At 41.3% G+C, this 25,734-nt stretch overlaps 1 protein-coding gene across 2 annotated transcripts; it reads left to right on the top strand.

Moving 5' to 3' along the window:
• Positions 1-1,262: 1,262 nt before the first annotated feature.
• Positions 1,263-24,297, top strand: IRF6 (interferon regulatory factor 6). Of its 2 annotated transcripts, XM_044671755.1 has the most exons (8): positions 1,263-1,345; positions 7,390-7,569; positions 13,629-13,833; positions 15,977-16,102; positions 18,419-18,580; positions 20,700-21,089; positions 22,065-22,183; positions 23,877-24,297. In XM_044671755.1, exons 2-8 carry the CDS (start codon positions 7,396-7,398, stop codon positions 24,099-24,101), a joined length of 1,401 nt encoding a protein of 466 aa, XP_044527690.1. In that variant the 5' UTR covers positions 1,263-1,345; positions 7,390-7,395; the 3' UTR covers positions 24,102-24,297. The 2 variants fall into 2 exon arrangements, with proteins under 2 accessions (XP_044527690.1, XP_044527689.1); XM_044671754.1 differs by lacking the exon at positions 1,263-1,345 and having other exon boundaries at positions 7,220-7,569.
• Positions 24,298-25,734: the final 1,437 nt, after the last annotated feature.

Here is a 25,734-nt window from a genome sequence, read left to right as displayed (position 1 = left end):
GTTTCATCTTGCAGTTACTTAGGCCTCCACCCCACTTCCTCATCTGGTAACCTGGCACCCCAATTCCCCTTCCAGATCACCTCTATGTGATGTCTTCCTACAACAGACTCCAAGCTTTTGGAGGGTTGGTGGACTGTCTTGCTTGCTTGTGATTCTATTCCTTTCCCATAGAACAATGTCTGGTACATAGAAAGTGCTTAATAAATAATTTCTATCTATGATTGATCTATCTATGATCTATCATCTATTTATCATCTACCATCTATTTATCTATCTATGATCTATGAATCTAAGTATCTGTCTATCTCTCTTGTTACTGAGGGAAGAGAGGTATCTGTCTCTGTTTGTCTGTTGTCTGTCTGTCTGTCTGTCTGTAGATCTCTCCTGTCACTTAAGAAAGAGAGGTGATAAAGGGGGAACATTAGTGGTCGGGCACTTACCCCGTATTATCCCCAGCGCTTAGCCCAGTGCCTTGTACGTACATAGTACGGGGTCAATAAATGCTAGACGACTTGAACAGAGGCCATGCCATGCTTCCCTGGTTTGACTAGGCAGTGACCTAGGGTCCTGGAGAAAGAACTAAGCCTCGGTCTTTAACAACCTTCACTTAAACTAGTAACATTCAGCTCCGCAAGGGCCAGCGTTACTAGTTGCCACACCTTCCGTCCCAGAGTTAATGGCCGTTTCCTGGGGTGTCCGCAATCCTGTAGGTTTATCCCTATGGACTTAAAGTTTGAAACGCAGAAGTGTGCGGAGGTCGGGGAAGGGGAGTTGCGTCTCACTTTTGAAAAAGACCTCGCACATCGTTGGCTGGGGCGGGGGTGGGGGGGTGCGTTGTAAATTACCGGTTTTGATTTGAGGGAAACCAAAGGGGCTGGACCCTGGGGCCTTGCCCCTCCCAAAGATTAAAGCACTTGCACACTGAGTTTAACAGTCTTAAGTAAACTTTAGGGAATTGATATGCGGCAGATAACTCTGAATTTCAGCCTAGTTGAGACTTCGCGGACCTTTCCACGCCTCAAGACCCCCAAGTCCGTGGTTCAAGAGGAGGACTCCAGGTCTGGGACTTTCCTCCGCCCCAGGCGGATCAGAGGGAGGGAGACGGAAAAGGACCGCGGTGGAACGCGAAGTATCACATTCCTGGCGGCGCAGCCAATCCTAGCGCAAGGGGGGCGGGGCCTGGGCCACCGGGCTGCGGGGAGGGACAGCGACGGTGACGTAAGCCCCGCGCACCTGGGCTGGGCAGGTAAGGGCTGGTGTGGGACTGGGAACCGAACCTGGAGTCTCCGCCCGATCAGAGTCTTCCACCAGACTCCTCAGACGGCCTGGAGCGCTGTGGTGGCGGGTGAGCATAGCTGAATTGTTTGGGGCGGCTGGTCTGAGGAGAGACCGGACGCCCGTTTCGGGGGCATTAGGTTAAGTAAAGAGGGAAGCCCCGGTCCCCCAAGAGTCTGTGAGTGCGGTGGGGTGGGGGTGGGGTGCACATACTCCCGGCCGGGGACTAGTTTAGGGGTAGGTGTTCACTTCTGGGGCCAAGTGCTCCTTCTTGTAGTTCAGAGAGAAGTCCAGAGCCAGAGAGGGAGCCCTCTTCCTCCTTACTTGAAATGGGGTACCCCCCCCACTCCTAAGTTCCTCACCTGGAACGGCCAAGGAGCGGGATCCCCTCAGTATTCGTTGCGCTGCTGGGCTCCGTTCCCTAGGGAAGGGTTCCAAAGCTGCTTCTGCAAGGTCTTGGTGTGCTGGGGGATATTTTTGGGATGTGGGAGAAAGAGGTCCAGTGACAGGTTATTTCTCTTTCTGTTGTTTTGACATTCACTGGTCCCTTGCCTTGGGCCTGGGAAACACCCACAGACAGACTCCAGTGGCCAAACCAGGTGCCATAGAGGGAGAGGCTGAGTTGGTCGGGTGTGGTGCTTTCTTTTTTTTTTTTTTTTAAAGGGGAGTAGGGGATTGGGAGGCGTGGCATTCTTCTTATAGATAGAGGGTAAGGGATTGAGAAGTGGGGAGAGAACATCAACATTCATGTGGAAGAATCATTCAGTTGGTAAACTTTTATTTAACTCCTGCCATGTGCCAGTCACTGTGCTGAGCACTGGGGATATAAAAAATGAGGCAAGAGACAGCCCCTGCCCTTAAGGAGCTTATCAGCTAATGGGGGGGGGGGCAAGGGGGAGTAGGGAAACAACATGTAAACACACATACACATGTACGAGATAAATAGGAAATAATTAACAGAAGGAAAGCACTGGAATTAAGAAAGGGAAGGCTTGCTGTAGAAAGTGGGATTTCATTTGGGTTTAAGGGAGGGTGTGTAGTCAGAACTGTGGAGGGAGAGCATTCGGAGCTTGGGGGACAGCCAGAGAAAACGCCTGAGACTGAGAGAGGGACTTTTTGTGGTATAGGCAGGAGGCCAGTGTCACTAGATCAAAGAGTATGTGTGAGGAGTAAGGTTAAGAAGAGAGGGGGCTAGATTTTGCAGGGCTTTTGAATGCCTAATAGAGCATTTTGTATTTGCTCTTAGAGCCAATAGGAAGCCACTGGAGTTTATTGAAGGGGGCAGCATTGTCCTATCTGCAGGATGGATTGGAGGGGTGAGAGACTTGAGAGATGCAGACCACCTTCAGGCTGGTTCACAATCATCAGAGCTTGAGGTGATGCGGGCTTTCACTAGAGGGATGGCAATGTCATAGGAGAGAGAGGGAATGTATGGTCTTACTGTTATCTGTACCTGGTGAGGAAGGGAATGAATCCTACCTTCCTATCTTCTGCCCTGTGCTTTTGGGGTGGGTATTGTGAAGGAGGAGTGTATGTGGTACATGCTGGAGGACACACTCCTGGATGATTTTTCCCACCCCTCCACACCTTCCACTTTCACCCTTGAAGCTAAGTTCAGCCAGAGTTTTGTGGTTTTGGAGTCCAAGTTTAACTTTTGGGAAGGAAGAGTTGAAGGGAAGGATTGAACAAAGTGGAACAATGATCTTGTGGATCAGTAGGGGAACAGGAGGTCTCTTCACTGGAGGACCCCAGTTAAACAAGTTTTATACAGAGGAAAACCTGCCCTCATGAGGCCATCTCTTTCAATTCTCTGTGGCCTTAGGAGCATCTTCTCTAAGAACTAGTCTTCAGGGAAGTAGAAGGAGTTTTGTGACATGGTTGTATAGAAATCCTGAGAGTTGTATAGGCAGTGTTGAAGGAGAGCTTGACTGGATGGATGCTTTTGGGTGTCTACTTTGGAGGAATATCATCAGATACTTTGCAGCATCATGACACAATGCAGATTTCTAATCCAATGATCTGGCTTCAAATTCCACCCTTGCTATTTGTTACCTCAGTGACCTTGACCTTCATTTAGACATTTCATTTCCCTGGTCCTCAGTTTCCTTATCTATAAGAGAAGGGGGTTAGATTAGATAGTCTCTAAGGCTTTTTTCAGCTCAGAATCTATCATTTTGTGGTTTCATAGGTTGATTTAAGTGCTTGCTATTGGAGGAGCAAGACCTACATTTCAAGATTACAGCAGCAAAAGATACTCAGCATCAGGGTTCATCTGATCTATAGGTAACTTTGCCTAGGCTTTACAATTTGGGTGTTGAGGTACTTTAGGATTGAATTCTGTGAAGAGTGTGTGTGAATGAGGTATGGTCATCTCCTATTTGAACTTTTCCTTTCTTTTCCTTTCTCAATATTGGGGTCTTCGTGGTCCTTTGCTGACTAGGCCTTCTTTATTAAATGACATGAATGTGAAGGTTGAGGAAGAAAGTAATTTGGGAAGAAAGAGGGATTTGTTTTGGCTTGTTTACCCCTAAATTTCTTCCATGTCCATTTCCTCTTATAGCAGCTGTGGTCCTTATTTGAAATGTGTTTGGCTTGATGCAGAAAATTTATGCAACTTTCTAGAAGAGTGGGGCTGGTTGGGGTGAGTGGGTGTGTTTTGAGGGGAGTTGTGAGTCTTCACATAGAAGCTTTGATCTTCAAAGTAGGGAGATATTGGTAGAGGCTGTTATCCCAAGAGGAGACTTTGCCACGGTCCCTGGAAGGGAGGTTGAGTGTGTATTATTTTCCTTGGTTGAATGCAGGAACATGGGGCACCTGATCTTCATGGACATCTAGTTCTATCTCCCTCTCTTTCCTTTACCCTCCATCCAGCTCAAGCTTGTTCTCTGGGCCCTGTGGCCTTTACTTAATGGATTGTAGATTTAGCCCCATTTCTTGAAAGTTGATGGTCAGGAGATAGATGCCATGTATATTTCAGGCTCAGAAACAAGATCTGCCAGTATTACGAAAAGAATTGTTGAAAAACTTTTTCTGATCTAGCCTGGTTGTTTTCCCTCTCTGTATATCTGTATAGATAACGCAGCTAATTATGAAATGAGACCATTTCCACACCTTGGGGAAATTTACATTTTTGGAGTCCTTAAAAACGGTGGGTTTGGAGTCAGAAGATCTGGGTTTGAATTGATTCAGCTACTTACTTCTTGGGTGACATTAATCTCTCTGGGCTTCCCCTCAGTTTTTGCATCTGTAAATTGAGTAGGTTGGACTAGATAGTTGCTCCCTTCTACTTCTAAATGTTGTGAATCTCTTGGTCTGACTGTTGCTCCCTCCTCACCCTCCTGCTCATGTCCCCAAACCCCAGAACCAGGATTTCCTGGGGAAAGGGATACTTAGGGGTTAAATGTGCTCCTCACTCCCTTAAGGCTTTGAGTTATCCTATCACTCATTCAAAAGGTTCCAGTTACAAGACCTTGGTAACTGGGTCAGAAGGTTCATAATGAGTACTGGCCCTGTTCTATCTGGCACCTGCTTTTTAAAGTGACCATCATGGCTGGGTTAGATTAATTTCCTCTGGGTATTGAGGAGCCTGGTCTAGGGGAAAGCGTTGGTAATAGGGTGTTGGACTCCACTGGTCTTGTTTTGTGCTCACCTACCCCCCTTAGTTGAGCTACTCTTGAGTGGGTGCCTTGTGTTGAGTCAGCCGGTTTGGTTTCTGACTGATTCAGGGAATCTTTCTGGGTGTGAGAATGACTACTCCTTTCCCTCCCCCATCTACTCCTCCTCTTCCTGAGCCTATTCTCAGATTAGCTTCCACCAGAGAGAGGTTAGGACCCCGAGTGGGCACCACTAAGGAATATGCCAGGAGATAGAGTAGAAACTATGCTGGGCCTGGAGTCAGAAGATGGTTCTGCCACCAAAAATATTTTTAATGTCTTTTTTTTTTTTTACAACATGTTTGTTTCTGACTATATCCTTCCTCCTTTCCCTTTCCCATCAAGTCATTTTTTTTTAATTAAAAAAAAATTTTTATTTAAACCCTTACCTTTTGTCTTGTAGTCAATGTGTATTGGCTCCAAGGCAGGTGAATGGTAAGGGTAGGCAATGGGGGTCAAGTGACTTGCCCAGGGTCACACAGCTGGGAAGTGTCTGAGGCCATATTTGAACCTAGGTCCTCCCATCTCTAGGCCTGGCTCTCAATCCACTGAGCTACCCAGCTGTCCCCTCAAGTCATCTTTTAAAACAAAGATTTAAAAAGAAAGATAGGAAAACAGTTCAGCAAAACTAGCCAGCACATATAATATTTCTGACTATATGTAATATTCCATATTGGGCAAGTCACTGATCCTCTATGAGCCTCAGTTCCTCATCTGTAAAATGAGATGAAAATCCATGACTTTATGCTTAGGTTAAAATGATCACCCCCTACAACTTCCCCTCAATAATACACACACACAAAAAAAAAAAAACAACAACAAGCTATCAAAAATTATTCTCACTCTGCTTTTTCCTCCATGCCCATCTGACTCAGATTTGTCTGTTTCCTGTTGTTGACTCTGGTTGCCCTGTTGTTATCTCTTGTGCCAATAAATTTTTTGAGAATCAATTGCAGACTTTACCCTGGCCAGCAATCGAAGCCCAGTAGGTTTCAGTTCTCACAGATGCTGTGGGTCTATCCTATATAGGTCTATCTAGGTTAGGAAAGTATAGAATGACTTTCACTAGTTCTCTGGCGATGGCAAATGTGATGTTTGATAGTCACTGTTCTTTGCCTTTTTCTCAACTGCTAGGGAAAAGAATCAAGTTGTTTTTTTAAATTTGAAATCCTTACCTTCTGCATTAAAATTGATACTAAGTATTGGTTCCAAGCTAGAAGGTAGGGACTAGGCAATTAGAATTAAGTGACTTGCCCAGGGTCACATAGGTAGGAAGTGTCTGATGCTAGATTTGAACCCAGGCCCTCCCATTTCCAGAACTGGCTCTCTATCCATTGAGCCACTTAGTTGTCCCTCAAATTGAGTTTTTGTCTGTTTTCCAACTTTCCAGTATTCTTCTGTTGAGGGAAGAACAGGTTCTATATGGCTCATAATGGTTCTGTTGCTTAGGCTTTTTTTTTTTTTTTTTTTTTTCCTTTGGACAGATATATGGTCTTGGGGCAGATAAACTCCAGACTTGGATTCAGGGGAGACTTGGGTCTGAAGGCCTAGTTGAATGTGGTTGGTTTTTTGTTTTTACATCTAAAGAACAGAGCCATGCTTGACAGGTGAACTTAAAAATTCTTGGTGAACTGAACTGAACTGGCATTAGTTATATGACTGAAAAAATCACTTAGCCTTAATTTCCTTCATCTGCAAATTGGAGCTAATAGTGCTTGCACTTCTTACTTTCAGAGATTATTGTAAGGCTCAAATGAGATAATGTATGGAAAGTGTTTTGTAAACATTAAAGCGTTATGAAAACATCAGCTATTATTATTCCTGGCATGGTATCCCTGGGTAGCTAAGATGAAGGGGATCTAGGCTCCAGGTCTAGGACTGCTGAGTTCCTATGGGCATACTGACTACTAAATTTAAGTGAGGAATTTGGAAACTGGTATTCTTTTCTGTTTTTCTCTTTTCTTTCTCCATCTTTACTTGCTCTAGTTCTCCTTATTTTCTTAAATGTGTCTTTTCCTCTTAGTTCTTTTGCTTTCTTCCCAACCCCTTGTTTCTAAAACCTTTCTTTCCCTTGTTCTGAGATGAGATTGTAGCAGCCATCTCCTTTCTACTTGTATGTAGGTGCGTTAGGAAGGCCTTCTGTGTTCCAGCAGGGATGACATCACCTTTTATTTTTCTGTGGCAGGATTTAAATAGAAGCAGAAATGTGATCTGCTTGCATGATAAGTCCGATTTGGCTAGCACATGAAGTATAAATGGCTTTGGAATAAGAATCAAAAGAACCTTTTAACCTTTTTTCTTTTCTTTCCCGCCTGGCATGGTTTATTCCCATATTTGGTTTCTGTACCTTAATCTGATGAAACTGCAGCTCTATCTATCATGAGTGAATAGTAGCTGGGACCAGCTCCCAGTGCCTGGCCTAATTCTCATGGTTTGTTTTTTTCCTTCTACCTTAAACCAGAAGACCATGGCCCTCCAACCCCGAAGAGTTCGACTGAAGCCCTGGCTTGTGGCCCAAGTGGACAGTGGTATGTACCCTGGGCTTGTCTGGCTACACAGAGAATCTAAACGCTTCCAGATTCCTTGGAAACATGCAACCCGACATAGCCCCCAACATGAGGAGGAGAATACTATCTTTAAGGTAAAAAACATTTAAACTCCTTTGGATTTGTCTGTGTTTGTTTGTTTGTTTGTTTGTTTTTAAGTTTTGGCACCAAGTCTGTCTTGAAATAAAAACTTTTTGGGTTTATGAAAATATTCCTGTGTGTATATATTATGTTCAACATTAACAGTAACAGATAACACCAGAAGATTGGGTGTGTGTCTACATAATCAAAGATAGTTATTTATTCTTAGTGATCAGAAATATGCAGATTTCATGACCAAAGAAAGGGGGTCAGATCTGTTTATTCTGATGGCTCGATGTGTTTCTGGATGATTTAAGAGTTACATGTACCCATAGGAAGCAATCCTTACCTAAGGAACTCAAAACTTTCTTTTCTAACTGTTCTTGTCTCCCAACCCCAAATCTTTCAAACTGACGTAGTGACTCTTAGTGTTGGTGATGATTCTTTCCAGATTAACTACTTAATAAACCTATCTTTTGGTCTTTAGGTTTTGCCTATGATTATATTTTTTAACATTTATGTCAGATACTTTCTAAGAGAAATACTGGAAAGGTAGGGAATATTCCTTGCCTTTTCTATTCACTGTATGCAGAGGGATAAGATTAAGGGTAAAGGCAGGCAGAAATATATGGTGCTACCTTCTATAAGCTTACCTATTTAATAGTTTCCTTAGTTCTCTACTAAAGCTGTGTTGAGAACAAAGCGATTTCTTATATAAGAAAGTGTAAAAAAAATAAAATGAATATCTAAAGATAACTTTAAAAATATTATAAGTTTTTAAAGATTTATTAGTAGCCACTAGAAAATAAAGCCAAGGGCTGTGCTAGTTTAAGTAAGAGGCAGTGTGATGGATAGAGTGCTAGCTACAAAGACTTGGATTCAAGTTCTGCCTTTTGAACCATAATAACTGTGTGAGTATGGGTAAGGCATGTAACCTCTGTGTTCTGGGTAATTCTTTTTTTTTTTTTTAATTTTTAAAATCCTAATATCTTTTATATATATCCTTCTATATTAATTTTATTTGTTACAGGGCTAGGCAATGGGGGTTAAGTGACTTGCCCAGGGTCACACAGCTAGGAAGTGTCTGAGGCCAGATTTGAACCTAGGACCTCCTATCTCTAGGCCTGGCTCTCAATCCACTGAGCCATCCAGCAGCCCCCTATTCTGGGTAATTCTTAAGTGTTTCAATATATAAAGTTCCCTGTGTAGATGAGATTTTAGTACTATTGAACTCCTTCTCTTCTCATCCTTACCCTCTGCCATAAAGTCTAAGAATATATACTAAGGAAGACCCAATCTGATATGTTTTAGGGATTTTTTTGTTTTGTTTTGTTTTGGTTTTGGTTTTGTTTTTAAATAAGCTAAGTCAACCTGGCCCCACCTAGTTAGTTCAGAGTCAGAATAAGGAAAGAAGAAAAATGAGGCCATAGGTTATTGGAGAGAAAGATGTTGACCTAGTGGGGAATATCTTTGTTAACTTATCTGTTAAATAGTGATGTGAAGTAGATAATGCATAGTTTTATGCACAAGACCTTATTATAGTTGGTGGTGAAGAGGAAATATGACTTTTTTGTGCTCTTTTGCTCCCTCCCCTCTATTCATGTTTCTGACTTCATTCCACCTGCTTTTTTTTTTTCCTAGGGATTTGCTCCATAACTGGATTGCTTTGAGTGTCTGGCTGTGGATAGGCACTGGGGAGGAAGGGGTTGGTTTTGAGGAGACTCACCTAGTGAGTGGTCTGTCTTTGTCAGGATTTAGACTTTGTAGTGTTTTGGGTGGTCGAAAGGGAGACTCTTTCTGCCACTTTGTTAGTTACCATGTAGCTTGGCGCATGCTATATGGACGCCATTTGGAGAGAAACATATAGCAGGATAATACTTGTCTCTTGGAATGAGCCATATTCATCAAAGGACCAGGTTCCCTGAACACTTGGAAGGCTGTAATTGTGTCTCTGGTCTCAGCTCTTCGGAGTGGAATAAATTATGAGATACTAGTAAGTCTGGGAGGAGTGAGACTTTGAATTTACATGTGGAAGATGTCCTTGGCATAGTATGTCCGAAGTGTTTTTATCTCCTTTACATGCATTAAAAGTTCTATGATTTTGTTCATGTGTTACCTTTACTAATCAAGATTACCGCTTCTCCATACCTTAGCTTTCTTTCCTCAGTACCTTCAGTGGACTATTTTTCCATGAGTTCTCAAAAGATGGTGGCCAACCCTTTCTAACTTAGCTAGTTTGGTCTTCTGATGACGGGTTCATGGTCTGTTCCTAGGGACATATTCATAGCCTTTCTAGCTTGGGTAGGACCTGCCAGAGCTTGCCTTCTACCCTGTTGACACAACCATTGAGAACCCAAGGTCATGAAGAGATATTGGAGTAGGAAATGAATAAATTCTCAACTCTACTCTCTCATATTTTTCATATCCCTGTGAATTTTGGGATGCTTCTTCATTTTATACAAAGAAATTGAGACCACTCTAAAGACAAGTTGAGGACTTCTAACCTAGGAACTCTGAGCGTTATGGGATTTTTGAGACCTGAAAGGAACTTTTGAGATCATCTTGTTCAATCTCCTCATTAAGGATAAGTGAAGTGATATATTTACTCCATCTGCCTGCTGACTTAGATCCATGGAGGTTCTGGAGTTATGAGGAATTGATGACCGTAGCAGCTACATTCATGGATATAGGAAGAAAAGGGTCTGGGGATTGGATATGAATGGGAAGACTGGTGCTGAGATTCTGGGGTTAGTATCTGGCAGCTCTCTGTAAAGGACACAAGCCAGCCATTGAAATTCCCAGAATCTGTGTCAAAATCTGCTTTGGAGAGTAGACTTTACTGCCCAGGATAGGAGTTTGGGTCGGAGATGAAACAGGTAGCTACGTGGAGAGGTTGGGAGAAGTGGTACCTCCTCTGACCAACCTGTCCATCTCACAATTCCAACTGAGAATCAGGAGTCGGGCTTCTACAGAGGCTTTGGAGAACAGGGAAATGGAGATCCTAGCTGGGGTCCAGTGAGATGGAACAGGAATCTGAGTCCTCCATCTCTCTTTCATGACAAGGAATTGAGAGGTTGGACAGCCTGGCAAAGCTTGCAACATTCCTAGATTTAGAAGGAGGTACCTGAATGTAGAATGAGGAGATAGTTCCAGACCTCAGCAGAAGGTGTTAGATAATTTTTATTTAAATATTTATATTTAACAAAAATCTCTTTCTTTCCCTCTTACCTGTTTACCCTTAAAAGGAGAAAGAAAAACAAAGCCTTTTAAAAAAATATTCATAGTCAAGCCCCCAAGCCTCCAAACATTGCATTGGCCATATCAAACAAATATGATATATGAAAATATATTAATCTGAGAGTACTCTGATATATAATAAATTATCTGTATTTAATATTTATAACTATTAAGGGGCAGCTAGGTGGCTCAGTGGATAGAGAGTCAGGCCTAGAGGTCCTGGATTCAAATCTTCCTCAGACCCTTCCTAGCTGTATGACTGTGAGGAAGTCACTTTAACCCCAGTTGCTTGCTCTTGGTATTGATTCCAAGAACTTAATGATACTTAGTATTGTTTTCAAGACTGAAGCTAAAGATTAAAAAAAATTTATAGAGAGACAATATAAGTAATATATATAAATATATTATTAATATGTAGAATATACAATTCTACTCTAACTTCTATAGAGTTAATATGACTATAATATGTAAGTAGTATTACATATAAATATATTTAAATATGTATTGATATAGGTACATATATAAAAATATACTATATATGTATCTATATATCATTCTGTACCCTGAGTCCAATATTTCCATCAGGAGTTAGATAGCATAATTCATCATGGGTATTCTGAAATTAATTTATAAAATGCCTATTGTGTGTTAGGCATTATGCTAAATGCTTATCTTATTTGTTCCTTATGACGACCCTGGGATATAGATGCTATTATCATCTCCATTTTACAGATGAGGAAACTGAGACAAACAGAGGTCAAATGACTTTCACAGGATCTCATAGCTAAAAAGTATCTTAGAGCAAATTAGAACTCGGATCTTACTGACTCCAGGGCCAGCACTGTGCCACCTAATTGCCTAGACCTGTAATTAATCATTTTGTTCATGAGAGCTTTTAATTTATTCAATGTTGTTTATCTTTAAAATATTGTGGTTATTATGTAAATTGTTTTCTTGGGGTTACTTCACTGTGCATCAGTTTATACAAGTCTTCCTGGATTTCTCCCTTCATTATTTCTTACAGCACAATGTTATTCTATTGCATTCACATACCATAATTTGTTCAGCTATTCCTAATGGATGGAGAAGAGGCTTTAGATTATCTACCAATCTCCTGGGTGTTACAGATACCTGAATTAGGGTGACTGAGCACCTCCTTCCCACTCCTCTACCCACCTTTAAGAATATAACAGAGAACCATCATTCTGTCCAGAGAGAGGCATTCCTTTCTAAACCAGGGGTATAGGACAAGATGATTCCTGGAGATCCCTTCCTGCCCGTCTCCAGTCTCCTGATCCTTCTCTTTTCCTATTCATGTTGGCAGCTGCTACTACCAAGTGCCCCTCATTACTCCAGAACACAGAACATTCTCTCTATGGATCCAAGCCAGCGGGCACACAGGAGTAAATATTAATCTAGCAGAAACAGTACCTTCTCGTTAGCACAAGACTCATATCTTGACTGCCCTTTCCATAACAGAGTGTTTCTTTCAAATGAGAAATTCTTTTAAAAATTTGAACAAAAATGGAATATTCCTGGAGAAAACTTGAGGTTTTGATAATGGGGAGAGAAAGGACGTATTGAGGAAAAAGTAAATCTACTAGCTAGTGGACCAGAAGGGATCCTGATTGCCATTCCTATTTCTTCTTTGCTTGGTCCATGATTGGGGATGATATAATTCTGTTCTGGGGTGTTCTGTCTTGCCCTTTCCTGTTGTGCCTGAGAAATGTGCCATAATTGAATATATATTGTCAAGGGTCCACTGAGCTTTCTCAAAGGAAACTAATTATAAGCACTGGAGCAGATAGGATTGCTGTAAGGTAATAATCAATTGAGCAACAAGCATTTATATCTGGGTTTGTGCTTTAAAAACACCAAACTTTAATAGGGCTTAAATTTTAAAAAATATTTTATTTTTCCCAATTACATGTAAAAGCAATTTTTAGCATTCATTTAAAAAAATTTTGAGTTCCAAATTCTCTCCCTCCTTCTCTTTCCCCAGCTCAAGATGACAAACAATTTGATATAGATTATATGTGTGTGTGTGGTATTATTTTAGTAATAATAATAAAAAAAAAACTAGCAAGCATTTCTTTTCAGTCTTTCTTATTCTTGTGCCCATTGAAGAAAGGAGAAAAAACAGAAGTCTTGTAACAAATATGCCGTCTAGCAAAACAAATACCCACATTGGTCATGTCTAAAAATTCATCAAGCATTTATTAATCTCTTGCTTTGTGACAGGCGTTGTGCTGGCTCTTGTGATAAAAGATGTCAGCCTGTGACCTCGAGGAGCTTATGTGCCAAAATCTTGGACGAGCTCATGGGCTCAAACCCCTCTTCATTTTACAGGGGAAAAGATGGGAAATTGAGACCCATAGCAAGCCCGATCTATCTTTAGGATTCATGACCCTTAGCCAAGGGGGCCAGGAGTGGGTGGTTGGGCAGCAGAATCCTTGGGACTTTCTTTTATTTCCTCACTTCCTGAAGGTTTTTAGTCTTGGGTCACTTGGTTATGACAGCCCTTATTTACACTGTGGGACTGAAAGCAGGGAGAATGAAGCAACAAAAACACACGCTATTTCATCTGCCAGCCTTTTTTTTTTTTTTTTTTGCCTTATTTGAACCAAAGGTTGACAGAAGGCAGCACCTGAGCTCCAGGATGTATTTTCTGCCCTCTGCTCTCTCAGGCTCCAGAAGGATACAGACTGTGAAGTTTCCCACTATAGCTTTGGCTTCCGTGACTGTGATGGTGGGGAAGTGGGAAGGTGGTTTGGCCTTTCTGATGGTTCAGACAGCAGCGTGACCTCACTGCTGTTTTCTGTTCTGCCTCCACCAGGCCTGGGCCGTGGAAACCGGGAAATACCAGGAAGGGGTCGATGACCCCGACCCGGCCAAATGGAAAGCCCAACTCCGATGTGCGCTCAACAAGAGCCGAGAGTTCAACCTGATGTATGATGGCACCAAGGAGGTGCCCATGAACCCGGTGAAGATATATGAAGTCTGTGATATCCCCCAGCCCCAGGGCTCAATCATTAACCCAGGTGAGGCCCAAGTTGCCTTGGGAGAAGGTGGGCAGCATGCCAAGGACTGGAATGGACTCTTAAAGAGATAGCAACTCATTTTTACTATCTAAAGGTTAAGTCCAAAATCATTTTTTATTCCTTGGAGGGACTCAGGACACAAAAGAAATAAATAGGTAGTCAGAGGTTATAGAGCAGAGGAAGAAGATTGATCTAAATAGATCTAAGTAGAGGATATTCCAAAATCATTTTTTATTCCTTGGAGGGACTCAGGAAACAAAAGAAATAAATAAGGTGATCAGAGGTTGTAGGTGAAGATTTAAAAATGAATATTCAATGCCTCCAAACATTTTATTTCTTACATAGGGCAGAGGAAGAAGATATTATATTGATCTAAATAGACCTAAGTAAAGGATATACTATCTCTAATGAAAATTAGTTTTTTAAAAATGTATTTAAAATGAAAACTCTTAACCTTCTGTCTTAGAAATCTATACTAATTATTGGTTCCAAAGCAGAAGAATGGGTGGTAAGACTAGGCCATTGGGGTTAAGTCATTTGCCCAGTGTCACATAGTTAGGAAGTGTCTGAGGCCAGATTTGAACCCAGGACCTCCTCTTTCTCTAGGCCTGGTGCTCTATCTACTGAGATACTTAGCTGTCCTGAAAATTAGATCTTTTTTTTTTATTTTAATTTTTTTAAATGAGATTTTTTTAAAGAAACAAAAATCCAGGTCTGAAAAGTTGCTCAAAATTTACAAGTTACGTATAGGTTGTATAAGACAAGCTAAAATGAAGATGGGTTGGGGAAAGATGTGACTTCTATTCAGTCACAAAATATTAAGCACTTATTATATGCCAGGCACTGTGCTAAGTGCTGGGGATAAAAAGACAGTCCCTATCCTCAAGGACTTCACAGTTTAATGTGGGAAACAACAGGCAAAGATTCATGTACAAAAAACTATTCAGGATAAATTAAAGTTAGTCAACAGAGAAAAGACACTGGAATTAAGGAGGACTCAGGAAAGGCCTCCCATTGGAAGTGGGATTTCCAAGGCAACTGACTTGAGGAGGGAGAAAATTCCAGGCGTGAGGGGATAGTCAGAGAAAATACCCAGCATTGAGAGATGGGTGTTTCGTATGAAGAAGAGCAAACAGGCTAGCGTAAGTGGATCTCAGAGAGTGTGTGCATAGGGAAAAGATGAAGACCAGAAAGGTAGAGGGTTCGAGGAATTCTAATGCCAAACTGAAGTTATCATATCTGGTCCTGGAAAGGATAAGAAGGATGAGAGTTACTGACTAGGGAGTGGTGTGGTCAGAGCTGTGCTCAAGGAAGATCATGTTTAGAGAAAGAGAGACTGGAGTGAGATATAGTACGAAGGCCATTGACCTTCGAATTGGTGCCCTAAGGGGCAGCTCATTGGATCGGTAGAGAGGCAGGTCTGGAAACAAGAGGTCCTGGGTTCAAATCTGGTCTCAGAGACTTACTAGATGTATAACCCAGGGCAACCTCTCTGTCTGCCTCACTTTCCTCAAATCTAAAATGGGGATAATGATAGCACCTACTTTTCAAGGTTGTTGTGGGGATCAAGTGAGATAATTTTTCTCAAACATATAGCACAGTGCTTGGCACATAGTGGGTGCTTAGTAAAATTTTTGTTTCCACTTAAGTAAGATATGTGCAACTCTTGGAGGAGGAAGGCTAGAGGGAGAATTATGGACTTTCTTATATGGTATGATAATTTCACACCATATTAGGATGGAAGGATCAAGGAGATTTTAGGACTGGAAAGAACTTAGAGGCCATCTAGTATAATTCAGTCCTTACATAAGTAACTTGAGGCACAGAGAGGCTAAATGAGTGCCAAACCTGGCAGAGGCAGTGACAAAGATGGGATTTGAACTCAGTTCTTCTTGACTTTAAGTTCAACATTCTCCACTATGCCAAGATGACTCAGATATCAGTTAAAGGGGGGACAAAGAGAGGATTGTCAGCTGATTTAACTTGGAGCCTACCTGGCTTGAAGCTTCATCCCCTAAACCAAAATCTGTACTGTCTTCCCTTAAGATGGAGTGGGACATGATGGGAAGCAAATTAGCTGTAGGAGCAAAAATGCAATCTGAGCTGTTAATCTATAAACTTTCTGTGTCTATCTCTTGCCTAGGGTCTACAGGGTCTGCTCCATGGGATGAGAAGGATAATGAACTAGATGAGGAAGAGGAAGATGAACTAGATCAATCTCAGCCCCATATCCCCATCCAGGAAGCCTTCCCTTTCCTGAACATCAATGGTATGTGATGGGGACAGGATCAAAGTGGCCATGCCCCTCTGCCATCGAAGCACCATCTTCAAGAGGAACACTGAAATTCATGACTTTCTTCTGGGTTCTTGGAGCTTCCTGCCTAGCCCCTACCTTGAAGGGTCCTTATCAGGAAACTACTTGTATAAATGTGAAGTAAAAAAAAAATATTACTATTAATAAGAAGTTGTCATGGATGTTCTTGTTTACTAAGAACTATTTCTAATACTACTTGAGTATAAAACATACCTGAAGTGATACCAGGAGATTATTTTACACCCAGTTGAGGAAGTTGGGTGCTTGTTACCAAATACCTTTTTCGGATACTTGGACAAGCTCTGTAGTAGAACTTTCCTTTGGTTAATACTTGACTTCCCCATTTTCCTCCCTTGTAGATAAAGTCATATGCCTTAAAAGCATATGCTTTTAAGCAAGTGGAGTTCACAGCTGACATCAACGAGACTCTAGATATTGTTTGAATGCTATAGATTTTTCTCTTCTCCTACTGTCCTATTTTAGATTCAGCCTTCTAGATGTAGTAAGTTCAGAGACTGGTGGAAACCAGATGCACTGGTGTGATGCTAGAGAGGCCACTAAATCTCCTGTTGTACATTCCTTTGGCTTAGCAAAAACAAGTCTGCTGGACTGAGGCTCTACTCTCCACTGAAATGCTCCTGGCCAAATGGAACTGTTTTTTTAAAAGTAGGTTCCGGTTAAGCAAGTTTTTAACCATCATTTTCTTGTAGCTGTCTTGTGTCCCCCTTGGTCAGATGAGATACCTGAAACCGTTTGTAAAACCTGGATTAGCAGAGGAGCCCACAGAGGTTGTCCTGAAAAAGGCCAGTGGCTCTTTAGATCAGAGTTTCATTAGTAAACTGAAGTTTGCGAACTTTAAAAAAATTTTTTTGGAATTTTTGGAAAATGAATTTTCATATAATTGTTTTTTTTTTGTGATCCTATGATTTTACTTTATATATTTAAAAATGTTATTCCTGAGAAGAGGGCCATAGGTTTCATCTGACTTTCAAAGGGGTGAAAGATATTTTGAAAACCATATTTCCATATAATTGGTTTCTGTAGTAATCCCGTGTATGTTACTTTGTATATTGGAAAATGTTATTTTGAGAAGAACTTCAGCAGTTTTGCCAGATTCTCAAAGCGGTCCATGGTACCAAAAGGTTAATAGCCCATTCTCTTAAGATTATAAATCACAGACAAGTTGTCAGTCTGAGATAGTGGTAGTTCCCCATACTTAGGATACACACATATAAACTTACATTCCTCTTTCCTTTTTGCTTTTCCTCTCTCTCTTTCCATTGTCTTTTCTTCCCCTCACCTGCTTAATCCACTCTTTTCCTTTCTCGCCTCTGTTTCTTTTTTTATACTTTTCAATTAAGCGATAGGAATTATTAACTATCTACTAGGTGCCAATCACTGTCCTGGGAAGTGGGACTATAACTACAAAAATGACAATTGCTGCCCACAAGGAATTTTTATTCTATATTACCACAACTGCTACCTTTGCAACCCAGACAATCAGTAGGAGAGGTTTTTGAGGGTGGCCTCATACCTATGGTGTACTGGGCCAATGTTATCACATGCTCTGTTCCTATCTAGATTTTGAAAGCCAGGCCTCCAGAGATCTAGATTCCTTTCCCAGGACATAGACTGACTCACCATGGGACCTCCTTGGAATTAACTTCTTGTCTATAAATTGGATGCATCGATGTCACCATATGTGCACACTCATTGATCAGGGCAACACTGACTTCTGAGATTTCAGAGCGCCACGGAATTGCTAGAGGACCAGGTTTTTGATAGATTGAGGAAGGAAGAGAAATCCCTTCAAATATTCTGCCATGATAAATAGGAGAAAATGGATTTTTTTTATACTGAAGTTGATTAGATTTTCATAATTCATATAAGTTCTTTTATGGGAGCATACCACTTAAACCTTGCAAAAATTTCTAATTAGCTTCATTGAATTTGTTGTGCCCTGCCTCTCCCCATATCTCTTGTTCTCTATCTCATTGCTTAGCAGTGTTCTCCTTGTCTTTCTCCAACAAACATGATCAATCTCTCAGACATGGAAACATAAGACCCAAAGAAGAGAGAAAGGAGGAACAGAGGAATTCCATTCCTGGCAGGCCTGCCCGGTTACCATTAGGCCATGGGCTGATTCAGTGCTTGTTTTCATGGCTGATTGAGACTCATAAATGGGTCCAGTGATGAGCTTGTTTTACAGTTCTTGGAGCCTTGGGCCATTGTGTAGATGTGTGCATGCTCACCCATCTGCCTCTGTTCCAGGCTCTCCTATGGCGCCAGCCAGTGTGGGCAATTGCAGCGTGGGAAATTGCAGCCCTGAAGCAGTGTGGCCCAAAACAGAACCTCTGGAAATGGAAGTGCCCCCAGCTCCCATGCAGCATGACTTCTTTAGTTCTCCAGAACTTTGGATCAGCTCTCTCCCAAGTAAGTGATCTCCTCTGCTTCTTGTTGGATGTTCATATTTTAGTCTACCTCCTCACCCCACCTGCTGACTTTTTCAAGTCCTTATGAGTGGTCTCCTTTGTAGGTACCTTTTGTAGCCAAATTCTGGGGCTCCTGGCTGGCTGGAGTTTGGATTGGTGAGTCACCAAGGCTCTGTTTACCAGGAGTAGAGAATGCTGAAGAAATGTCAGGTTGTTCTTACCTGCTGACATGGATGTTCTCATTGGTCAAAGCCCTAGGTGACTTACCTGCCTGGTAGCTCAGGAGGCCTGGGCATGTCTGTGCTAGCTAAGGGATGGGAGGGCAGGGCACATTCAGGGACAGGAATATTAATGATCAGATTGGATCCAACGAGGGATGTTATTTTTATGGATTTGGGAAGATCTAGGACTTATAAGAAAAATCTAATTTTTAATTAGGTCAAGTTTAACGTGCCAAATAATAAACTCTATTAGTCCTTCTTCCATCCTCCTCCCCCTACCTCTATCTTTGTTTTTGGGTGGTATATTTATTTTCAGTTTAAGTTGCTAAGTGGTTTTAGAATAATTTGGGGAGTTCAAGTGAAACTTCTAGATTAATCTAATCTAGGGGTGGGAGGGGAATCTGTCCCTAGCATAACTAAGTTATAAGCTATATGTTGTCCATAGCTCTCTGATATTTGGAAGAACAGAATGGTCATTATATTTGGAGAAGACATGGGTTTGATTCTGCTTTTCTATATATGTGATCTCAGGCAAGCCAAATCTTTTGTGTTTTAATTTCTACAATCATAAAATGCTCAGGTGGCTTTTGAGATTTCTTTGTGGATTTTAAAATTAATATACAAGAGCTAAGTATTATATTTTATAATGTTTTGTTAATAATAAACTAACAGAAAAAAACCTAGAGTAAAAAGGTGCTAAACTAACTTCAGCCATGCTCATGAAGAAGAGAGAAAGAGGGAGGAGCTCCAGAACTCATAAAACAATAACGTGATCATTCAAATGTGGAGGTGCAGGAGAGATTTAAAGGGAATTTTGGGAAATACTAAGGGACTTCTGGAGGATGTAGTCCAAGGTTCAAAATCTCCATTTGTACACCTTCCAGCTTTAAATTCTATAGTGGATATCAAACCAGCCTCTCTATCCCTTATAAGTGAGTCAGGAGGACACGGGCCAAAGTCCTGCCTCTTTACATAGATTGTCTGCATGATCTTGGGGAAATGACTTAGTTTCTCAGTACCCTGAGGTAGCTCTCTAAGGCTGAAGAGTAGATTCCTCTTTGTATTGATAGAAGGAGTTTATTTACTGGGAGTTCCCTACACCAATGACATCATTGGTCTAATAAAAAAAAAAATACAGTACTTAGATGCTCGTGTGTGTATGTGAGCACATGCATGCCTGGGCAAATGCATGAGCAATTTGGTGTTCCTTATTAATTTGGTCTCTGTGGTCTCTACAATGTGCTTAAAACCAGACAGTGTGTTCAAGTTTACATAAACCAATTTCCTAGTCAAGTTCTGTTGATAAATGAGCTGGGTTTGTATGAGGCAGAGCTATCAGGACACAGTTCTGACAAGACAAGGTCCTAGTTTTTAGGATCTGGGCACTGTACAGAGATGGTATGGGTTAATAGGCTTCATTTCTTCAGAATAGCCTTTTAAACTTATTTTTTTTATTTAACAACATTTTATTTATTTTTTTCTCTCCCACTCCTCTTGCCCCTAATGGAGCAGAAACAAAAAAAGAAGAAAAATAACTTTGCAAATAAGTATGCATGTTCAAACAAAATAACCTTGTGCACCGGCCGTGTCCAAAAGCATATGTCTAATTTTTCATTTTGAGCAGTAGAAGGGTGGCATGCTTTGTCTCTGGTCTCTTGGAATCATTCATTGCTGTGGCATTGATCAGATTTCTCAGGCAAAGTAACTTTTTAAAAGTGCATTTCCAAGGATTGTATACATTCCTTTCTTTGTTTATTGATTGGGAGGATTGGGCAGGGAGACTAGGAGTAAAGCCTGCCTGGATAAAATCCCTGACCCTGCTGGATTTGCATAGTCTCTGTGGCAGTAGGGTGGAGCAGTCAGTAGCATTGCCCTAACCATACCTTCTCTGTCTTCCAGTGACTGATTTAGACATTAAATTCCAGTACCGTGGGAAGGAGCTGGGCCAGACAACGGTGAGCAACCCTCAGGGCTGCCGACTCTATTACGGCGATCTGGGGCCCATGCCAGACCAGGAGGAGCTTTTTGGTCCTGTTAGCCTGGAGCAGGTGAAGTTCCCTGGGCCAGATCAGATCACTAATGAAAAGCAGAAGCTGTTTACCAGCAGGTTGCTGGATGTCATGGACCGGGGACTGATCTTGGAAGTCAGTGGCCATGCCATTTATGCCATCAGATTATGCCAGTGCAAGGTATACTGGTCTGGGCCCTGCGCCCCTTCGCTTGTAGCCCCCAACTTGATTGAACGGCAAAAGAAGGTCAAGCTCTTCTGCCTGGAAACCTTCCTCAGTGGTGAGTCTCCCAGCAAGCCAAAGAGGCACTGGAGATTTCTGTCCCTGAAGCTACTTTTCTGCTCAGGAATTTGAGAACAGTTAAGGTGGGGGGTAGGTAGAGGAGGGGACGTGAAGCTTTTGTAAGGAAGCTTGTGTCAAAGATAGGGAATGGAGAAGAATGGAGGGATAAAAGACAAAGATAAAAAAGAGAGAAATGTAAAGATGATAGATTTGTCTTTAATGTCCGAGAAGACCTCGGGTCGATTGATAGATAACTCCTAAATCTGATCCCAGATCAAGCAGTTAGTGGTTTCCCAAGTGCTATGCCTATGCTTCTCCAGAATGGTGAGGGCAAATAAGCTGAAGGGTGGAAGGTTTTTGCCCCTAGGATAAAGAGAGTGAATAAATGAATGAAAGCATGGAAGAATGCTGAGTGCTCCATGTGATTGCATTATTATTAATGAGTCCTTCCCTCTTCCTCCACATCTGTGTCTCCCCAAGGAGATAAGGGACTGAATTTTCTTTCCTTAATTCCCCCACGTCTGAAAAGTGTTGGTGCTTTATATCCCTACATTCTAAAAGTGGGAGGGAAGCCCTCCTTCTGATGAATAAAAATGACTTAGCCACTTAGCTAACCCAGCTTCCAAGTTGTGATTGGGATCTGAACTGTGGGCTTCCTCTGCCATTCTATGATTGTACTAGAGAAGATGGGAGACTAGAATGACTTTCTTGCCAATAAACTAGCCAATGCCATAATTTATTCAATGCTTAGGAATTTGACCTGGGTGGTAAAAATGAATTGAATGGGCTGCTTTTTTGATTCAGCTAAGAAAAATCTGTTCTCTTTCAACCCACATAGGCAAAGTGGATGATTTAAGGGGACAATTCTAGAGAAAAGAATGGGAGGTTGGAAATAGAGTGGATCAGTTTGGACCCAAAGCCTACCTCTTCTTTTCCCTGAGAGGCTGAATTTGTTTTACTTCACCTTCCATAGAACTCATTGCCCGCCAGAAAGGACAACTAGAGAAACAACCACCTTTTGAGATCTATTTGTGCTTTGGGGAAGAATGGCCTGATGGGAAACCCCGAGAGAGGAAGCTCATTGTGGTTCAGGTGAGGAAATTTTTTATTTTTATTTATTATTATTCCTATTGACTCCCAGAGGAGCAAAGGGCCGCAACCATCTCACGCCAACAGACTCTGTTCCGGGCAACTTCCCCCAACTGGGCATATCTTTGCCAGGTCTGTTTTGGCCTTCCGACTTTTCTCCTCCTTGGTGGGTTCCATATTTTTTTTTTTTCATAGCATCCTGACTGATGGGATACTGAATTGTTCTTTCCCAGAGTCTGGTATTGGAGATCTTTTCAGGCCATCTTATGTTCAAGATTTGACGTAGGCCTGGAGTTTGTTCGTTTTTGCCAGCACGCGTTGTGGACTGTGTTGGAGAGCAATCTTCCAGACTAGGTGGTCATTGGTTTTGTTGGTTTAATGAGGTTGCAGTTTCTATAGAGTAAAAATAAAATTTTTACGTAAAAAAAAAATTACGTAAAATAAAAAAAATTACGTAAAAATCTCACTTTCTATAGAAACTGCAACCAGGTGCGGAAATACAAATGGCAAAATTTGGTCCTCTCTCCAAACTCTGAGCCTGGCAAGACAACTTGGGTATTCCAGTAAATCTTCTGAATTAGACCTGACAGAGCTCATTGAAACTAGTTTAATGTCACCATATAATAGCAGATTTGGGAGTAAACTCACCCAGCTCTGCAGACAGAGGGCTAAACCTCTATATCACAGGAATCTGAAAGTAAGTCTGCTTGGAACAGTTTTATGGTCTTATCAGAACTAAATACAGGCTTGTCAAGACCCAAGGAAGTCTTGAGCTTGATTCTTCGGACTGTAGGAGACCTTAAAACATAGGTTTCTGAATTTAAAGTGATCCCAGGAGTTGATAGGCCATGGTTTGAATTTGTTTAAAAATTGATTTTGCTAATTAGTTACTTGCCGAATTTGGTCCTTTAGCATTCTTTGGCATCTAAGACTGAAGGTTTCCTTAAGGTCTTTTTGCCTTCAGGCAGGATGGCTCTGCCTTAAGCTCAGACAGGTATTTCCTCTAGCCTGAAATGACCTGCATGAGATGCTAGCCTTTATTGACCTTTACTAATGGAAAAGAATTGTTCATCCCCTAAATTCCTCCTACTACAATTAAAAATTTTTAAATAAAAAAAGTTAAAATAAAATTTTAATTAAAAATTAAATGAAAATAAAATTTTGATAAAATTTTTGATATGAACTTAAATATTAATAAACATGGATGTTTCAATACGCAAAGGATAGAAGAAAAAAATTGTATATAAAACTGTAAACTTATCTTGCATACAGTTTCTTAAAAGCATATCGTGGGGACAGCTGGATGGCTCAGTGGATTGAGGGCAGACCTAAAGACGGGAGGTCCTGGGTTCAAATCTGGCCTCAGATACTTCTTAATTGTGTGACCCTGGACAAAACCACTTAACCCCCATTTCCTATTATTTACCACTCTTCTGCCTTGGAAATAATACACAGTTTTGACTCTAAGATGGAAGATAAGGGTTTTTAAAAAGTACATAGTAAACTGAACATAGTAATCACAAAATTGTCCTGCTTTCCTGTATGCCCTTCTGAATTTCCATATGCTGTCTCCTGTTTATTTTTTGATTCACGAGACTGTTTTCTTGGATTTCTGTCACTAATTTTCCCCTTCCCTCCTTTTTTGCATTTGAAATTTCCATTGCCTCAAAGATATGTTTTTCTGTGTCCTGAGCAGGTTATTCCAGTGGTTGCTAGGATGATCTACGAGATGTTTTCTGGAGATTTTACCAGGTCCTTTGACAGTGGCAGTGTCCGCCTGCAGATCTCAACTCCGGATATCAAAGATAATATTGTTGCCCATTTGAAGCAGCTGTATCGCCTTCTCCAGACCCAGGAAAGCTGGCCTCCCATGAACCCTCCCCCCAACATGCATATGACGCCTGCCCTGCCAGCCCAGTGATCTTGATTGCTGCTGCTCTCTTCCCTTTTTCTAAATATTGTACATACGGATATTTTTTATTATTCAGATTTGTTAACTGGCTTTTAATTCTATCCTTCTCTCTGTAACAATGTTAATAGTTTCTGTACTGCTCCTCCTCTGCCTAGCTTTTTTAAAAACTTGATTTTAATTTATATTAAAGATCAGATTCTATAAATTTCCTATTTTTCAATATTGAAAGACCCACCTGTAGTGGCATAATAGAAGGAAAAGAACATAGGATGGGAGTCGGGAAACCTGGCTTCAATAGCTTAAGCTATTGACTTGTTGTGTGACCTTGACTATACCCCTGGGCTTCTGTAAAAAATAAGGAGATTGATCTCAGTGATCTCTGTGGTCCCTCCAGCTCAAACATTCCATTACTCTGTGACTGAATTCCCCCTTGTAAAAATATCTCAGAACAGAATGCCCTCCCCTGACTTGTACTAATGGTTTAGTACAAAGAATCCTGGACTGGAAGTCACTGAACCTGTGTTTGAATCTCAGTCACTTAAATGCTTGTGTGTGGTTCCCAAGGAAAATTACTTGACCTCTCTGGGCCTCAATTTCCTCATCTAAAAAGGGAAGGATCTGGACTACATGCCCTCTACGGTCCTCAACTCTAAACCTGTTTTCCTACCTTGCTTTGTCCTTGGACCACCAAAATCGTCTGTCTTTCATTAAATTTCCATCAAGTGCTAATTGTTCAGGATGGAGCTCTGTTTGACCTGCTCAGCTACAAAGCAGATTACCCAGTCAGGGGGAGAATGAGAAGGAGGGGATATAGCTGGGGGTTGCCTAGAAACCTGGCTCAATATTTAAATAGAAGCGGGTGCCAAAGTCTGAAAGTCACCTCTGTGTAAAGTCTCATAAATTGAACCTCTAAAGGGAAGCTGTCGACATAGCTAACTTGGGGATTTGGTGGAAGAATGGGTTATGTTTACCCTGTCATCATTCAAATACATGTGTGTGTGTTGCTAATGTGTGCATGGCTCAGGTCACTCATTCCAGAAGAAGGATGGATGTTTTGTCTTTTTTTTTTTTTCCCCAGACCACCTTGGGAGTAGGGTGGGATGAGTTGGGCTTCTGCTATTTGAGGATAAATTCCCATGGGCACAGAGGGATGCTTAGGATTTCCTAGTATTCTTGAAACCAGGAGGCTTAATATCAACAGACATTTATTAAGCACCTGTCACTGTCAAAGCATTATGTAAGGGATACTATAATTGAAAAATAACAATCCTTGCCTTCAAGAAGTTTCCAGTCTATTGGGAGTATGCAACATTTTCCTCAACTAAATGGTCCAGGGACATATTTGATAATAGATAACATTTATGTGACCTTTTAGGCTTTTCAAATTGTTTTGTGTACATTATTACTTCATTCTCACCTTTTTCAAATTGTTTTGTGTACATTATTACTTCATTCTCACCTTGGGAGGTAGGTATTATTATTATTCCCATTTTATATATGAGGAAAATGAGGTTGAGAAGTTATGTGTCTTGGTGAGAGTCAGATGGCTAGCAAGTGTTTGACACAGGATTCAGATTCAGGTCTTCTTGACTTAAGTCTAACACTATTCAATTTTATACCTAGCTGCCTTCAGTGAAGAGTT

The sequence above is a fragment of the Gracilinanus agilis genome, chromosome 4, assembly GCF_016433145.1.
Source record: "Gracilinanus agilis isolate LMUSP501 chromosome 4, AgileGrace, whole genome shotgun sequence".
NCBI lineage: Eukaryota > Metazoa > Chordata > Mammalia > Didelphimorphia > Didelphidae > Gracilinanus > Gracilinanus agilis.
The sequence above is the reverse complement of the archived record's forward strand: the minus strand, read 5'-3'. Positions and strand labels throughout refer to the sequence as shown.